This window comes from Scyliorhinus canicula, chromosome 13, assembly GCF_902713615.1.
Source record: "Scyliorhinus canicula chromosome 13, sScyCan1.1, whole genome shotgun sequence".
NCBI lineage: Eukaryota > Metazoa > Chordata > Chondrichthyes > Carcharhiniformes > Scyliorhinidae > Scyliorhinus > Scyliorhinus canicula.
Genome location: NC_052158.1, coordinates 160,234,491 through 160,248,721, shown reverse-complemented (window position 1 = coordinate 160,248,721; position 14,231 = coordinate 160,234,491). Strand labels below are relative to the sequence as shown.

General features: G+C 49.3%; 1 protein-coding gene across 1 annotated transcript in view; it reads left to right on the top strand.

Moving 5' to 3' along the window:
- The window catches only part of LOC119976383 (claudin-16-like), a 50,370-nt gene extending 43,608 nt beyond the window's left edge, over nucleotides 1-6,762 (top strand). The window contains exons 4-5 of the mRNA XM_038816885.1: nucleotides 5,335-5,526; nucleotides 6,534-6,762. Coding sequence (XP_038672813.1) covers nucleotides 5,335-5,526; nucleotides 6,534-6,616 — 275 coding nt within the window. The 3' untranslated portion in view covers nucleotides 6,617-6,762. The remainder of the gene's footprint in view (nucleotides 1-5,334; nucleotides 5,527-6,533) is intronic.
- Nucleotides 6,763-14,231: the final 7,469 nt, after the last annotated feature.

Genomic DNA, 14,231 nt, shown 5'->3' with positions numbered 1-14,231 from the left:
ACAGTGTGGCACTCCCTCAGTACTGACCCTCTGACCGTGCAGCGCTCCCTCAGTACTGACCCTCTGACAGTGCAGCACTCTCTCAGTATTGACCCTCTGACAGTACAGCACTCCCTCAGTACTGACCCTCTGACAGTGCAGCGCTCCCTCAGTACTGACCCTCTGACAGTGTAGCACTCCCTCAGTACTGACCCTCTGACAGTGCAGCACTCCCTCAGTACTGACCCTCTGACAGTGCGTCACTCCCTCAGTACTGACTCTCTGACAATGCGGCACTCCCTCAATACTGACCCTCTGACAGTGCGGCACTCCCTCAGTACTGACCCTCTGACAGTGCAGCACTCACTCAGTACTGACCCTCTGACAGTGCGGCACTCCCTCAGTACTGACCCTCTGACAGTGTGGCACTCCCTCAGTACTGACCCTCTGACAGTGTGGCACTCCCTCATTACTGACCCTCTGACCGTGCAGCGCTCCCTCAGTACTGACCCTCTGACAGTGCGGCACTCACTCAGTACTGACCCTCTGACAGTACAGCACTCCCTCAGTACTGACCCTCTGACAGTGCGGAGCTCCCTCAGTACTGACCCTCTGACAGTACAGCACTCCCTCAGTACTGACCCTCTGACCCAGTTCATTGTGATCTAGGCTGATCATGAGGTTCAATACCCTGATCCCGCCTTCCCCCCACAGCCCTTAGCCCCAAGAGCTGTATCTAATTCTTTCTTTAAATTACACAACGTTTAGGCCTCAACTACTTTCTGTGGGAGTGAATTCCACAGATTCACCACTCTCTGGGTGAAGAAATATCTCCTCACCTCAGTCCTAAATGGTTTACCCCTTGTCCCCAAACTATGACCCCTAGATCTGACTCCTCCACCATCGGGAACTTTCTTTCTGTATCTACTCTGTCTAATCCTGTTAGAATTTTTAAAGTTTTTATGAGATTCCCTCTCACTCTTCTAAACTCCAATGAATACAATCCTAACCGACTCAGTCTCTCCTCATATGACAGTCCCACCATCCCAGGAATCAGCCTGGTAAACCTTCGCTGCCCTCCCTCCATAGCAACATCATCCTTCCTCAGATAGGGACACCAAAACTGCCCACAATACTCTGGGTGTGGCCTCACCAAGCCCTATGCAATTGCAGTAAAACATCTCTATTCCTATACTCGCTATGAAGGCCAACATACCATTTGCCTTCTTTACTGCCGGCTGTACCTGCGCGCTTACTTTCAGCGACTGATGCACGAGGACACCAAGGTCTCGCTGAGTATCCGCCTCTCTCAATTTACACCCATTCAAATAATAATCTGCCGCCTATTTTTGCTACTGAAGCGGATAACCTCACATTTATCCACATTATACTGCATCTGCCATTCATGTACCCACTCACTCAGCCTGTCCAAATCCCACTGAAGCATCTCTGCATCCTCCTCACAGCTCACCCTCCCACCCAACTTTGTGTCATCTGCAAATGTGGGGACGATACATTTAGTGTTTCCTCACCCAAGTCATTAATATATAATGTGAACAATTGGGGTCCTAGCACAGATCCCTCTGGTACCTCACTTGAACAAGACTTGTTTATTCCAACATTTTGCTTCCTGACTGCTAACCAGCTTTCTATCCATCTCAAGACACTACTCGTAATCCCATGCACTTTATCTTTCCATATTAATCTACTGTGTGAGACCTTGCCGAAAGCCTTCTGAAAGTCTAAATAAACCACATCCACTGGTTCTCCCTGGTCAACTCTACTAGTTACATCTTCAAAGAATTCTAGTAGATTTGTCTCGTAGATTTTCTTTCGCATTCCATGCTGACTTTGTCTGATTACACCACAGCTTTCCAAATGCTGTGCTATGAAATCCTTGATAATAGACTCCAGCAACTTTCCTACTACCGACGTTAGGCTCAGTGGTCTACAGATCCCTGTTTTCTCTCCACCTCCCATTTTGAATAGCGGGGTTACATTCGCTACCCTCCAATCTGTAGGAACAATTCCAGAGTCCAAGGAACTTTGGAAAATGGCCACCAATGGATCTACTATTTCTCGGGTCACTTCCTTAAGTACTCTGGGATGAAGTTTATCAGTCAGTTATGTTCCCCGCTAGTTTACTTTCAAATTGTACTTTCTCCTTCTTTATCAATCACTTAGTCTGTATTTGCTGAATTTAAATTGTTCCCAATCCTCAGCTCTATTGCTTTATCGTGCTAATTTGTATGCCTCTTCTTTGAATCTAATACTATCTGTAATTTCCCTTGTAAGCCCTGGATTGGCCACAGTTCCCTTTCTACTCTTGCGCCAAACAGAACAAAGAACAAAGAAAAGTACAGCACAGGAATAGGCCCTTCGGGCCCCCAGGCCTGCGCCGACCATGCTGCCCGTCTAAACTAAAATAGTTTGCCTCGTACATTTCCTCCAAACCTTACCCCTCGCACCTTAAACCTATGCCCACTCATAATTGACCCCTCTACCCTTGGAAAAAGCCTCTGACTATCCACTCTGTCCATGCCCCTCATAATTTTGTAGCCCTCTATCAGGTCGCCCCTGAACCTCTTCGTTCCAGTGAGATCAAACCGAGTTTATTCAACCACCTCTCTCAGGTAATGCCCTCCATACCAGGCAACATCCTGGTAAATCTCTTCTGCACCCTCTCTAAAGCCTCCACATCCTTCGGTAGTGTGGCAACCAGAATTGAACACTATACTCCAAGTGTGTCCTAACTAAGGTTCTATACAGCTGCAACATGACTTGCCAATTCTTATACTCAATGACCTGGCCAATGAAGGCAATCATGCCGTATGCCTTCTTGACTACCTTCTCCACCTGTGTTGCCCCTTTCAGTGACCTGTGGGCTTGTACACCTAGATCTCTCTGACTGTCAATACTGTTGAGGGTTCTACCATTCACTGTATATTCCGTACCTCCATTAGACCTTCCAAAATGCATTACGTCATATTTGTCTGGATTAAACTCCATCTGCCATCTCTCTGCCCAAGTCTCAAAACGATCTAAATCCTGCTGTATCCTCTGACAGTCCTCATCGCTATCCGCAATTCCACCAACCTTTCTGTCATCTGCAAACTTACTAATCAGACCAGTTACATTTTCCTCCAAATCATTTATATATACTACGAACAGCAAAGGTCCCAGCACTGATCCCTGCGGAACTCAGGAATAAATAGGAATAAATAACTTTCACCTATTCGTTCCTTGAATGCCATTGCCTGCCCACTGTCCTTCCTTTCAATAATGTTTCCCAGTCCACCATAGCCAACTCATGCCTCATACCATCATGGTTACCTTTATTGAGGCTCCTTGTCCCGTCCCTACTATTTTTTGTAGTGTCATTATCTGATACAGGCCCCTTGATTTCTCTGCCTATCACATTTCTTATTCTCCTTTCTGTCTTTTTCTCTTGTTCTTGATTCCCCTGCTCTGAATCCTTACATAGGTCCCATCCCCCTGCATTATTAATTTAAACCTTCCCCAACTAGTCCAGCAAGTGCCCCACTGGACATCAATCCCAGTCCTGCCCAGGTGTAACCCGTCCAGTTTGTCCAGGTCCCACCTCCCCCAGAACCGGTCCCAATGCCCCAGGAATCTGAAACCCTCCCCCTGACACCATCTCTCCAGGTACGTATTCATCCGATACATCCTATTATTTATACTCTGAGCACATGGCACTGGCAATAATCCTGAAATCACTACATTTGAGGTTCGACTTCTCAACTTTCTTCCTAACTCCCTACATTCTGCTTTTAGGACCTCATCCCTTTTTTTTAACCAATGTTGTCGGTACCGATGTGTACCACAACCACTGGCTGTTCACCCTCCCCCTGCAGAATGTCCTGTACCCGCTCCGAGACATCCTTGACCCTAGCACCAGGGAGGCAACACACCATCCTGGAGTCTTGTTTGCAACCACAGAAAAGCCTATCTAATCGATTGCCCTATAACTATTGCATTCCCTTTTTACTCCTCCCCTCTGCAGCAGAATTAACCGTGGTGCCATGAGAGGGTGGTGAATCTGTGGAACTCTTTGCCGCAGAAGGCTGTTGAGGCCAAATCACTGAGTGTCTTTAAGCCAGAGATAGATAGGTTCTTGATTAATAAGGGGATAAGGGGTTATGGGGAGAAGGCAGGAGAATGGGGATGAGAAAATATCAGCAATGATTGAATGTTGGAGCAGACTCGATGGGCCGAGTGGCCTAATCCTGCTCCTATGTCTTATGGTCTTATGAGTTTGGCTGTTGCTGTTATACTCTGAGAGGTGATTACCCTCAACAATATCCAAAGCGGAATATCTGCTTTAGAGGGGAATGGCCACAGGAGATTCCTGCACTGCCTGCCTCGCTCTCTTGCTCTGCTTGGTGGTCACCCATTTCCTTCCTGCCTGTAGCGTCTGAGCCTGCGGTGTAACCACCTTTCTGAACGTGCTATCCACGACTCTCTCCGCGTCGTGGATGCTCCAGAGTGTCCCCAGCAGCCACTGTTCCAGCTCTGAATCCCGGGCTTCCAGGAGCTGGAGCTGGACACGCTTCCTGCACACATTGCCCTGGGCCCTGGAAATGTTCCTGGCCTCCCACATGGAGCAAGAGGAGCAACCCCAAGGCTTTGAGTTCTCCTGGCATGACTTACCCTTTTAAATTAAAGCTTTGGAAATCCGCTCTCCGCTCTCAGTCTGGAGTATATGTAACTCTAGGCCAGCACAATGTGCTGGACACTTAATTTCCCTCTGAAATGGCCCAGCAAGCCATTCAGTTGTGTCAAACACACTGCTGAGGTTCAGCAAGGCTGCCCACCACCACATTCTAGGGGTACAGTGAGAACTCGCAGTTACATATAACACCTTTAATATAGTAAAACATCCCAAAGTGCTCCACAGGATTGACTGGGATCAAAGAGATTGGGTGGGATTCTCCAGTCCACTAGCCCCATTCTCCAGTGAGGCAGGCCCTCGCTGGAAATGGGAATCCTTGTTCTCGCAGCCGACCAATGGGGCCTCCCATTGTGGGCACCGCTCGCCGCTGGGAAACCCGCGGATGTGGGTGTGCTGCCGGCGGAGTGGAGGATCCCGCTGATGGAGAATTCCGCACGTGGATTTAAAGACGTGAGAGAGGTTTAGGGAAGTAATTCCCGTTCTTGTGGTCCAGGCAGCTGAGGGCACAGACACCAGCTGTGAAGCAATTGGAATAACCGTAAATAATTGGCAGTCTTCCCAGTGATGTCCACATCCAAGAAAAAGTAAGATTGGGCGTACTGTCCGTTTGGAAAGAGCTCGTGTCAGCAGATAATAGCTCTTCATTGTGTTAAATCTGACAGGGGTTCCAGGGATGGCTGGTTCAGTTTGGTATGCTGTCGACGTGTATGTGGAGCGATCCACCTTGGTATTCCAGAATGTCTTCCTCGGTATCCAATACCAGTGGGGTTGGTCGTGCTGGCTGGCCATGGCTGGATCAATGGGTTGTTTCCTCTCTGGCGCTGTCCTCACCTGCTGTCTCTATCCTTTTAAAGGTAGGTTAAGCTCCATTATCCCTGTCACTCCAGTGTTTCTCTATCCTTTCTGCCTAGTCTCTACGAGCTATTTGACCATAGAGAAATCACAGCTGTACAATCATTCTAAAAGTTGTATTGTCATGTTTCGAGAAAAGTCGCTGGCTGGTGATCAGAAGGGACTATCTATTGAAGCTGAGGGTAATTCCCGGATTCGAGGCTGGACAATGTTCTGGACTCGAAGCACGAAGATTCCTCTTCAAGAAGGCAACTCCCAACCACCTTTCCAAAGGCAATTCGGGATGGGGAATAACTACTGGCCAGGCTAGTGATGCCACATCCCGTCAACAAATTAACAAAAAACCCACCCAGACAAGTTGTGAACCCAACTCCATTAAATCCACTCGGCATCAGGAAAGTTGAGCCTTGAAACAGCTGCTTTGGTACAAAAACCCAATGGCTCCCATTGTGGAAGGAATCTCGCCCTCTGTCTCGGCTGCACCAACCTCACTGCCTGGCCAGCTCTTTATAGGAAACCCAGAGACAATGAAAACATGTTCCATTTGACAAGTTTTGGTGATGCTGGTTGAGGAAGCTGTGGCCATGACAACAGGGTCCACTGCTGTTGGGTGAACCATTGGAGCAGCGGAGGAAGACCCTCATGTGTTTATCCCTCTGCGCTGTGCTAGAACCGAGCTGAATGAAGTAGAGGGAGAGAGAGAGAGAGGGAGAGAAGGGGAATGAAAGAGAGAAAAACGCAGCGAGGGAGACCGATAGAAAGAAAGCTAAATTAGAGAGAGAAGAGTGAGAGAGGTAAGCAGACAGAGAGAGACGAGATGACTAGGATGTCTACTTGTGAAACGGTTCAATAAATAAAGGGTTTACAATATTTCCCAACAGCTGTGAATAAAATGGCTGATATGACAACCCAAATTTCACTGAAAAACACTGAGCTCCCAGTTACTCCAAAGCCTCTGAATGTCATCACACAAAATATCTTTTCAGAATTGTCCTCTTTATCTTTGCAGACACAAGTAGGAGGAATCAGGCCCTGTATCAGACTGGCAGGAGTGCCTTAGGAAAGATGTACGCCATTGATTCTCGTGTATAGAACAAGCAGGCCACAGGAAGGAGAAGATTCCTGACCTTCTGTCTGAGGACTGAGAGTGAAGATCCACTCAGGAAATAAAGAACATTTTACATAATCCCAGCACACAGACGGCCATTCTGCCTTAGAGCACTGTGCAAGACTTATTCTTCACACCAACTCAGGTTTCACAATAAACAAAAAACTGTCAGAAAGGAGTTCAAACAATGCATTTGAATGAATTATTGTGCTCAGCAAAATACATTGGCATCAAACACTCCAGGATAGGTACAGCACAGGGTTACATACAGAGTAAAGCTCCCTCTACACTATCCCCATCAAACACTCCCAGTACAGGTACAGCACAGGGTTAGATAAAGAGTAAAGCTCCCTCTACACTGTCCCCATCAAACACTCCCAGGACAGGTACAGCACGGGGTTAGATACAGAGTAAAGCTCCCTCTACACTGTCCCCATCAAACACTCCCAGGAGAGGTACAGCATGGGGTTAGATACAGAGTAAAGCTCCCTCTACACTGTCCCCATCAAACACTCCCAGGGTAGGTACAGCACGGGGTTATATACAGAGTAAAGCTCCCTCTACACTGTCCCCATCAAACACTCCCAGGACAGGCACAGCACGGGGTTAGATACAGAGTAAAGCTCCCTCTACACTGTCCCCATCAAACACTCCCAGGACAGGTACAGCACGGGGTTAGATACAGAGTAAAGCTCCCTCTACACTGTCCCCATCAAACACTCCCAGGACAGGTACAGCACGGGGTTAGATACAGAGTAAAGCTCCCTCTACACTGTCCCCATCAAACACTCCCAGGACACAGCGCCGGCCCTAGGGTTGCTGGCGCCCCGGGCAAGCTAAACTTCGGCGCCCTTCAGGGGGGGGGGGTCGGGTCGGGGGGGCGGGGGGGGGGTCGGGTCGGGTGGGGGGGTCGGGTCGGGGGGGGGTCGGGTCGGGGGGGTGGTCGGGTCGGGGGGGGGTCTGGTCGGGGGGGGTCGGGGGCGGGGGGGAAGGTCGGGTCGGGGGGGTCGGGTCGGGGGGGTCGGGTCGGGGGGGTGGTCGGGTCGGGGGGCCGGGGGGGGGGGTCGGGTCGGGTCGGGGGGGGGGGGGGGGTGGAGGGCCGGAGTGACCTGGTATATGATCGGGACTCACCGATCGGCGGGCCGGTCTCTCTGTCGGCAGGTCTCTGACGCCGGTCACGCACTCGTTGATGGCGCCCCCTAGCACATGGCGCCCCGGGCGACTGCCCGAGTTGCCGGTACCTTAGGCCGGCCCTGCCAGGACAGGTACAGCACGGGGTTAGATACAGAGTAAAGCTCCCTCTACACTGTCCCCATCAAACACTCCCAGGACAGGTACGGCACGGGGTTAGATACAGAGTAAAGCTCCCTCTACACTGTCCCCATCAAACACTCCCAGGACAGGTACAGCACGGGGTTAGATACAGAGTAAAGCTCCCTCTACACTGTCCCCATCAAACACTCCCAGGACAGGTACAGCACGGAGTTAGATACAGAGTAAAGCTCCCTCTACACTGTCCCCATCAAACACTCCCAGGACAGGTACAGCACGGGGTTAGATACAGAGTAAAGCTCCCTCTACACTGTCCCCATCAAACACTCCCAGGACAGGTACAGCACGGGGTTAGATACAGAGTAAAGCTCCCTCTACACTGTCCCCATCAAACACTCCCAGGACAGGTACAGCACGGGGTTAGATACAGAGTAAAGCTCCCTCTACACTGTCCCCATCAAACACTCCCAGGACAGGGACAGCACGGGGTTAGATACAGAGTAAAGCTCCCTCTACACTGTCCCCATCACACACTCCCAGGACAGGTACAGCACAGGGTTAGATACAGAGTAAAACTCCCTCTACACTGTCCCCATCAAACACTCCCAGGACAGGTACAGCACGGGGTTAGATACAGAGTAAAGCTCCCTCTACACTGTCCCCATCAAACACTCCCAGGACAGGTACAGCACGGGGTTAGAAACAGAGTAAAGCTCCCTCTACACTGTCCCCATCAAACACTCCCAGGACAGGTACAGCATGGGGTTAGATACAGAGTAAAGCTCCCTCTACACTGTCCCCATCACACACTCCCAGGACAGGTACAGCACGGGGTTAGATACAGAGTAAAGCTCCCTCTACACTGTCCCCATCAAACACTCCCAGGACAGGTACAGCACGGGGTTAGATACAGAGTAAAGCTCCCTCTACACTGTCCCCATCAAACACTCCCAGGACAGGTACAGCACGGGGTTAAATACTGAGTAAAGCTCCCTCTACACTGTCCCCATCAAACACTCCCAGGACAGGTACAGCACGGGGTTAGATACAGAGTAAAGCTCCCTCTACACTGTCCCCATCAAACACTCCCAGGACAGGTACAGCACGGGGTTAGATACAGAGTAAAGCTCCCTCTACACTGTCCACATTAACACGAACTGGACAGGAACAGCATGATGTGTTGGGCAGGCTGGGTCTATGTGGACTGCGCTTGATGCAGTGTAGCGAGAGACAGGCTTCCAACACTTGATGAGATGCAACATGATTTTATTTAACATCTAACTATTTTACATGTTCAACTGTGGGTTGACACTATGCTAACTTGACTGGAGACCTGAGGCTAGCCTGACCAGACTAACTGACTGCCACATGGTGCTTGCACTGGCTATGCTCCTGAGCTCTGACTGTCTCAGAGGCTGGATCCCGAGAGAACGGGACAATTGGTGCCTCTGGATTTATCGTCGTCGTGTCCTGTCTGGTGATTGGCTGCTGTGTTCTGTGTGTTCACTGGTCGTCCTGTGTGTCAATCACTGCCTGTCTGCACTCCATCATATACATAGATGTATATTGTGACACAGCATAGGGTTAGATACAGAGTAAAGCTCCCTCTACACTGTCCCCATCAAACACTCCTAGGACAGGTACAGCACGGGGTTAGATACAGAGTAAAGCTCCCTCTACACTGTCCCCATCAAACACTCCCAGGACAGGTACAGCACGGGGTTAGATACAGAGTAAAGCTCCCTCTACACTGTCCCCATCAAACACTCCCAGGACAGGTACAGCACGGGATAGATACAGAGTAAAGCTCCCTCTACACTGTCCCCATCAAACACTCCCAGGACAGGTACAACACGGTGTTAGATACAGAGTACAGCTCCCTCTACACTGTCCCCATCAAACACTCCCAGGACAGGTAGAGCACGGGGTTAGATACAGAGTAAAGCTCCCTCTACACTGTCCCCATCAAACACTCCCAGTACAGGTACAGCACGGGGTTAGATACAGAGTAAAGCTCCCTCTACACTGTCCCCATCAAACACTGCCAGGACAGGTACAGCATGGGGTTAGTTACAGAGTAAAGCTCCCTCTACACTGTCCCCATCAAACACTCCCAGGACAGGTAGAGCACGGGGTTAGCTACAGAGTAAAGCTCCCTCTACACTGTCCCCATCAAACACTCCCAGGACAGGTACAGAACGGGGTTAGATACAGAGTAAAGCTCCCCCTACACTGTCCACATCAACACGGGTGGGTACAGCACAGTCATAGAACATAGAACATAGAACAATACAGCGCAGTATGGGCCCTTCGGCCCTCGATGTTGCGCCGACCTGTGAAACCATCTGAAGCCTATCTGACCTACACTATTCCATTTTCATCCATATGTCTATCCAGTGACCACTTAAATGCCCTTAAATTTGGCGAGTCTACTTCTGTTGCAGACAGGGCGTTCCACACCCCTACTACTCTCTGAGTAAAGAAACTGCCTCTGACATCTGTCCTATATCTCTCACCCCTCAATTTAAAGCTATGTCCCCTCGTGTTGGTCATCACCATCCGAGGAAAAAGACTCTCACTGTCTACCCATCTTTGGTGAATTTCCTGTAAACCCCCCCCCCCTAACACCATAGTGGGTATACCTGCACCACAGGGACAGTAGGTGGTGCAACATGGCACCAGAGGGTGGCGACACTGAGCTCCCTCACACAGACCTTTTCTTACATCTCTATGTTACGTATTTTCTTTTCTTTTCATGAAGTTAATGATCTGTTTTAGCTGCTTGCAGAAAAATACTTTTCACTGTACCTCAGTAAACGTGACAATAAACAAATCCAATCCAATTGCAAAAAGCTCCTCACCATCACCTTCTCAAGGGCAATTCGGGGAGGCGTTTAAATGCTGATCAGTCCGGCCTCAACCACATCCTTTGAATAAGAATAATTAAATGAAAGCCTGACCGGGAAACATAGGCACAGCGACAATCGCCAGGTTGAGGCCGGGGTAGCAGAATAATTCAAAGGGGGGCAGAGCAGTGGGCACAGATACGGGTGAACAGTTTATGTAGGGCAGTGCTGCCTATTATTAGAGCACTGTAACAGTCTCATCAGTCTATTGTTGGAGTTACAATATTTCTCCACATCCTGATTAGAAACTAGTGACTTGAAATTAGGTCCCCGGGATGGGGGTGGGTTGCTGGGAACCCTCCCATAGTGCGTTCGCGCTGGGGACGAATCAGGGACCACTTCGAGGGGCCTCGGAGATCGGGGTGCCACCCATCTATCGCTACACTGGCGAGTGGAGCTCCCACTGTGCAGAACGAGGTCTGTATTCACCCTCAGCCCCGCATTTTCCGTTCAGGCCCCTTAAACAACACCAGTCGCGTTAAATAGCCCCGTGTTTCTCAGCACTGCGAGAGCTAGGATGAACGCAGCTAAACTCGCTCGCTAGGGAACTTTGTTCCCTTTTGGGAGAATTGCGCTCAGAGATAGTGACAAAACGTCTGGGCCTAAAGGGAGGCCTCTACCTGCCACGAAATCTGACCTCATGGCTGCGGCTGTTACCAACCAGAAATAAAATTCGAATTGATTTTCTCATTGCGTTCCAACGACATTTCAAAGATTGAGCTGTCTTCCGTCGCCCTCTACTGTTCATTCACATTATCTCACTTACAAAACCAGCCTTGAAATCAGTCCCGGTCCATTTTATTGGACAATATCCAGCAGAGGGCAGTAGAGCGGAGCTGCTGATTGACTGTTGTGGGGGAAATTTGCATATGTGCATTGTGGTCAGGGTAACTTGAAGGTGTACCTGTACCTGTTAGCGTAACTTGAAGATGGTTTGTGGAGGAGCTGTTGTCAAGTGAGGACAGAGTGACTGCTGGGTAAGTAGTAAAGATTTAAATTGTGTGTGGAGGCCCATAACAGCCGATTACTGTTCTCGTGTGGGGCTCATTGATTGCTGGTTAAGTGTTTTATTTTTACCTGTATTTAAGTTGGATGGTTCCTCAACCCGAGACACTACACTTGTAGTGTCCCCCACCCTTCCACCTCCTCTAACCTAAGGGGTAGAGTGAATAACAAGTAAGCTCTTTCTTTCTTTTTCTTTTTTTTTAATCTAGAGGGGATGGCAGGGAAGCAGTCAGTACAGAGATCCTCTGTGATCGTTCCCCTTAGTAACAAGTATACTGCTTTGGATACAGTTGGTGGGGGGGGGGGGGGGGGGAGACTTACCAGCCATGGGGTACAGGTCTCTGGCACAGAGTCTGTCCCTGTTGCTCAGGAGGGAAGGGGGGAGAGGAGCCGAGCATTAGTCATTGGAGACTCCATTGTTAGGGGGATAGATAGGAGATTCTGTGGGAACGAGAGAGACTCGCGGTTGGTGTGTTGCCTCCCAGGTGCCAGGGTCCGTGATGTCTCAGATTGCGTTTTCGGGATCCTTAAGGGGGAGGGGGAGCAGCCCCAAGTCGTGCTCCACATAGGTACCAACGACATAGGTAGGAAAAGGGATAGGGATGTAAGGCAGGAATTCAGGGAGCTAGGGTGGAAACTAGGACAAACAGAGTTATTATCTCTGGGTTGTTACCTGTGCCACGTGCTAGTGAGACGAGGAATAGGGAGAGAGAGCAGTTGAACACATGGCTACAGGGATGATGCAGGAGGGAAGGTTTCAGATTCCTGGATAATTGGGGCTCATTCTGGGGTAGGTGGGACCTCTACAAACGGATGATCTACACCTGGAACAGAGGGGTACCAATATCCTGTGGGGGAAATTTGCTAATGCTCTTCGGGAGGGTTTAAACTAATTCAGCAGGGGATTGAGTACCTGAATTGTAGCTCCAGTATACAGGAGGTTGAGAGTAGTGAGGTCATGAGTAAGGTTTCAAAGATGCAGGAGTGTACCGGCAGGCAGGAAGGTGGTTTGAAGTGTGTCTTCTTCAATGCCAGGAGCATCCGGAATAAGGTGGGTGAACTTGCAGCATGGGCTGGTACCTGGGACTTCGATGTTGTGGCCATTTCGGAGACATGGATAGGGCAGGCACAGGAATGGTTGTTGCAGGTGCTGGGGTTTAGATATTTCATTAAGCTCAAGGAAGGTGGTAAGAGAGGGGGAGGGGTGGCATTGTTAGTCAAGGACAGTATTATGGTGGCAGAACGGAAGTTTCATGAGGACTCGTCTACTGAGGTAGTATGGGCTGAGGTTAGAAACCGGAAAGGAGAGGTCACCCTGTTAGGGGTTTTCTTTAGGCCTCCGAAAAGTTCCAGAGATGCAGAGGAAAGAATTGCAAAGATGATTCTGGATAGGAGCAAAAGCAACAGGGTAGTTGTTATGGGGGACTTTAACTTTCCAAATATTGACTGGAAACACTATAGTTTGAGTACTTTAGATGGGTCTGTTTTTGTCCAATGTGTGCAGGAGGGTTTCCTGACACAGTATGTAGATAGGCCAACGAGAGGTGAGGCCGTATTGGATTTGGTACTGGGTAATGAACCAGGACAGGTGTTAGATTTGGAGGTAGGTGAGCACTTTGGTGATAGTGACCACAATTTGATTAGTTTTACTTTAGTGATGGAAAGGGATAGGTATATACCGCAAGGCAAGAGTCATATCTGGGGGAAAGGCAATTATGATGCGATGAGGCAAGACTTAGGATGCATCGGATGGAGAGGAAAACTGCAGGGGATGGGCACAATGGAAATGTGGAGCTTGTTCAAGAAACAGCTACTGTGTGTCCTTGATACGTATGTACCTGTCAGGCAGGAAGGAAGTGGTCGATCGAGGGAACCGTGGTTCACTAAAGCACTTGAAACACTTGTTAAGATGAAGAAGGAGGCTTATGTAAAGATGAGATGAGAAGGTTCAGTTAGGGCGCTCGAGAGTTACAAGTTATCTAGGAAGGACCTAAAGAGAGAGCTAAGAAGAGCCAGGAGAGGACATGAGAAGTCTTTGACAGGTAGGATCAAGGATAACCCTAGCTTTCCATAGATATGTCAGGAATAAAAGAATGACTAGGGTAAGAGTAGGGCCAGTCAAGGACAGTAGTGGGAAGTTGTGCGTGGAGTCCAAGGAGAATATTTTTCATCCGTATTCACACAGGAAAAAGACAATGTTGTTGAGGAGAATACTGAGATTCAGGCTATTAGACTAGAAGGGCTTGAGGTTCATAAGGAGGAGGTGTTAGCAATTCTGAAAAGTGTGAAAATAGATAAGTCCCCTGGGCCGGATGGGATTTATCCTAGGATTCTCTGGGAAGCTAGGGAGGAGATCGCTGATCCTTTGGCTTTGATCTTTAAGTCATCTTTGTCTTCAGGAATAGTGCCAGAAGAC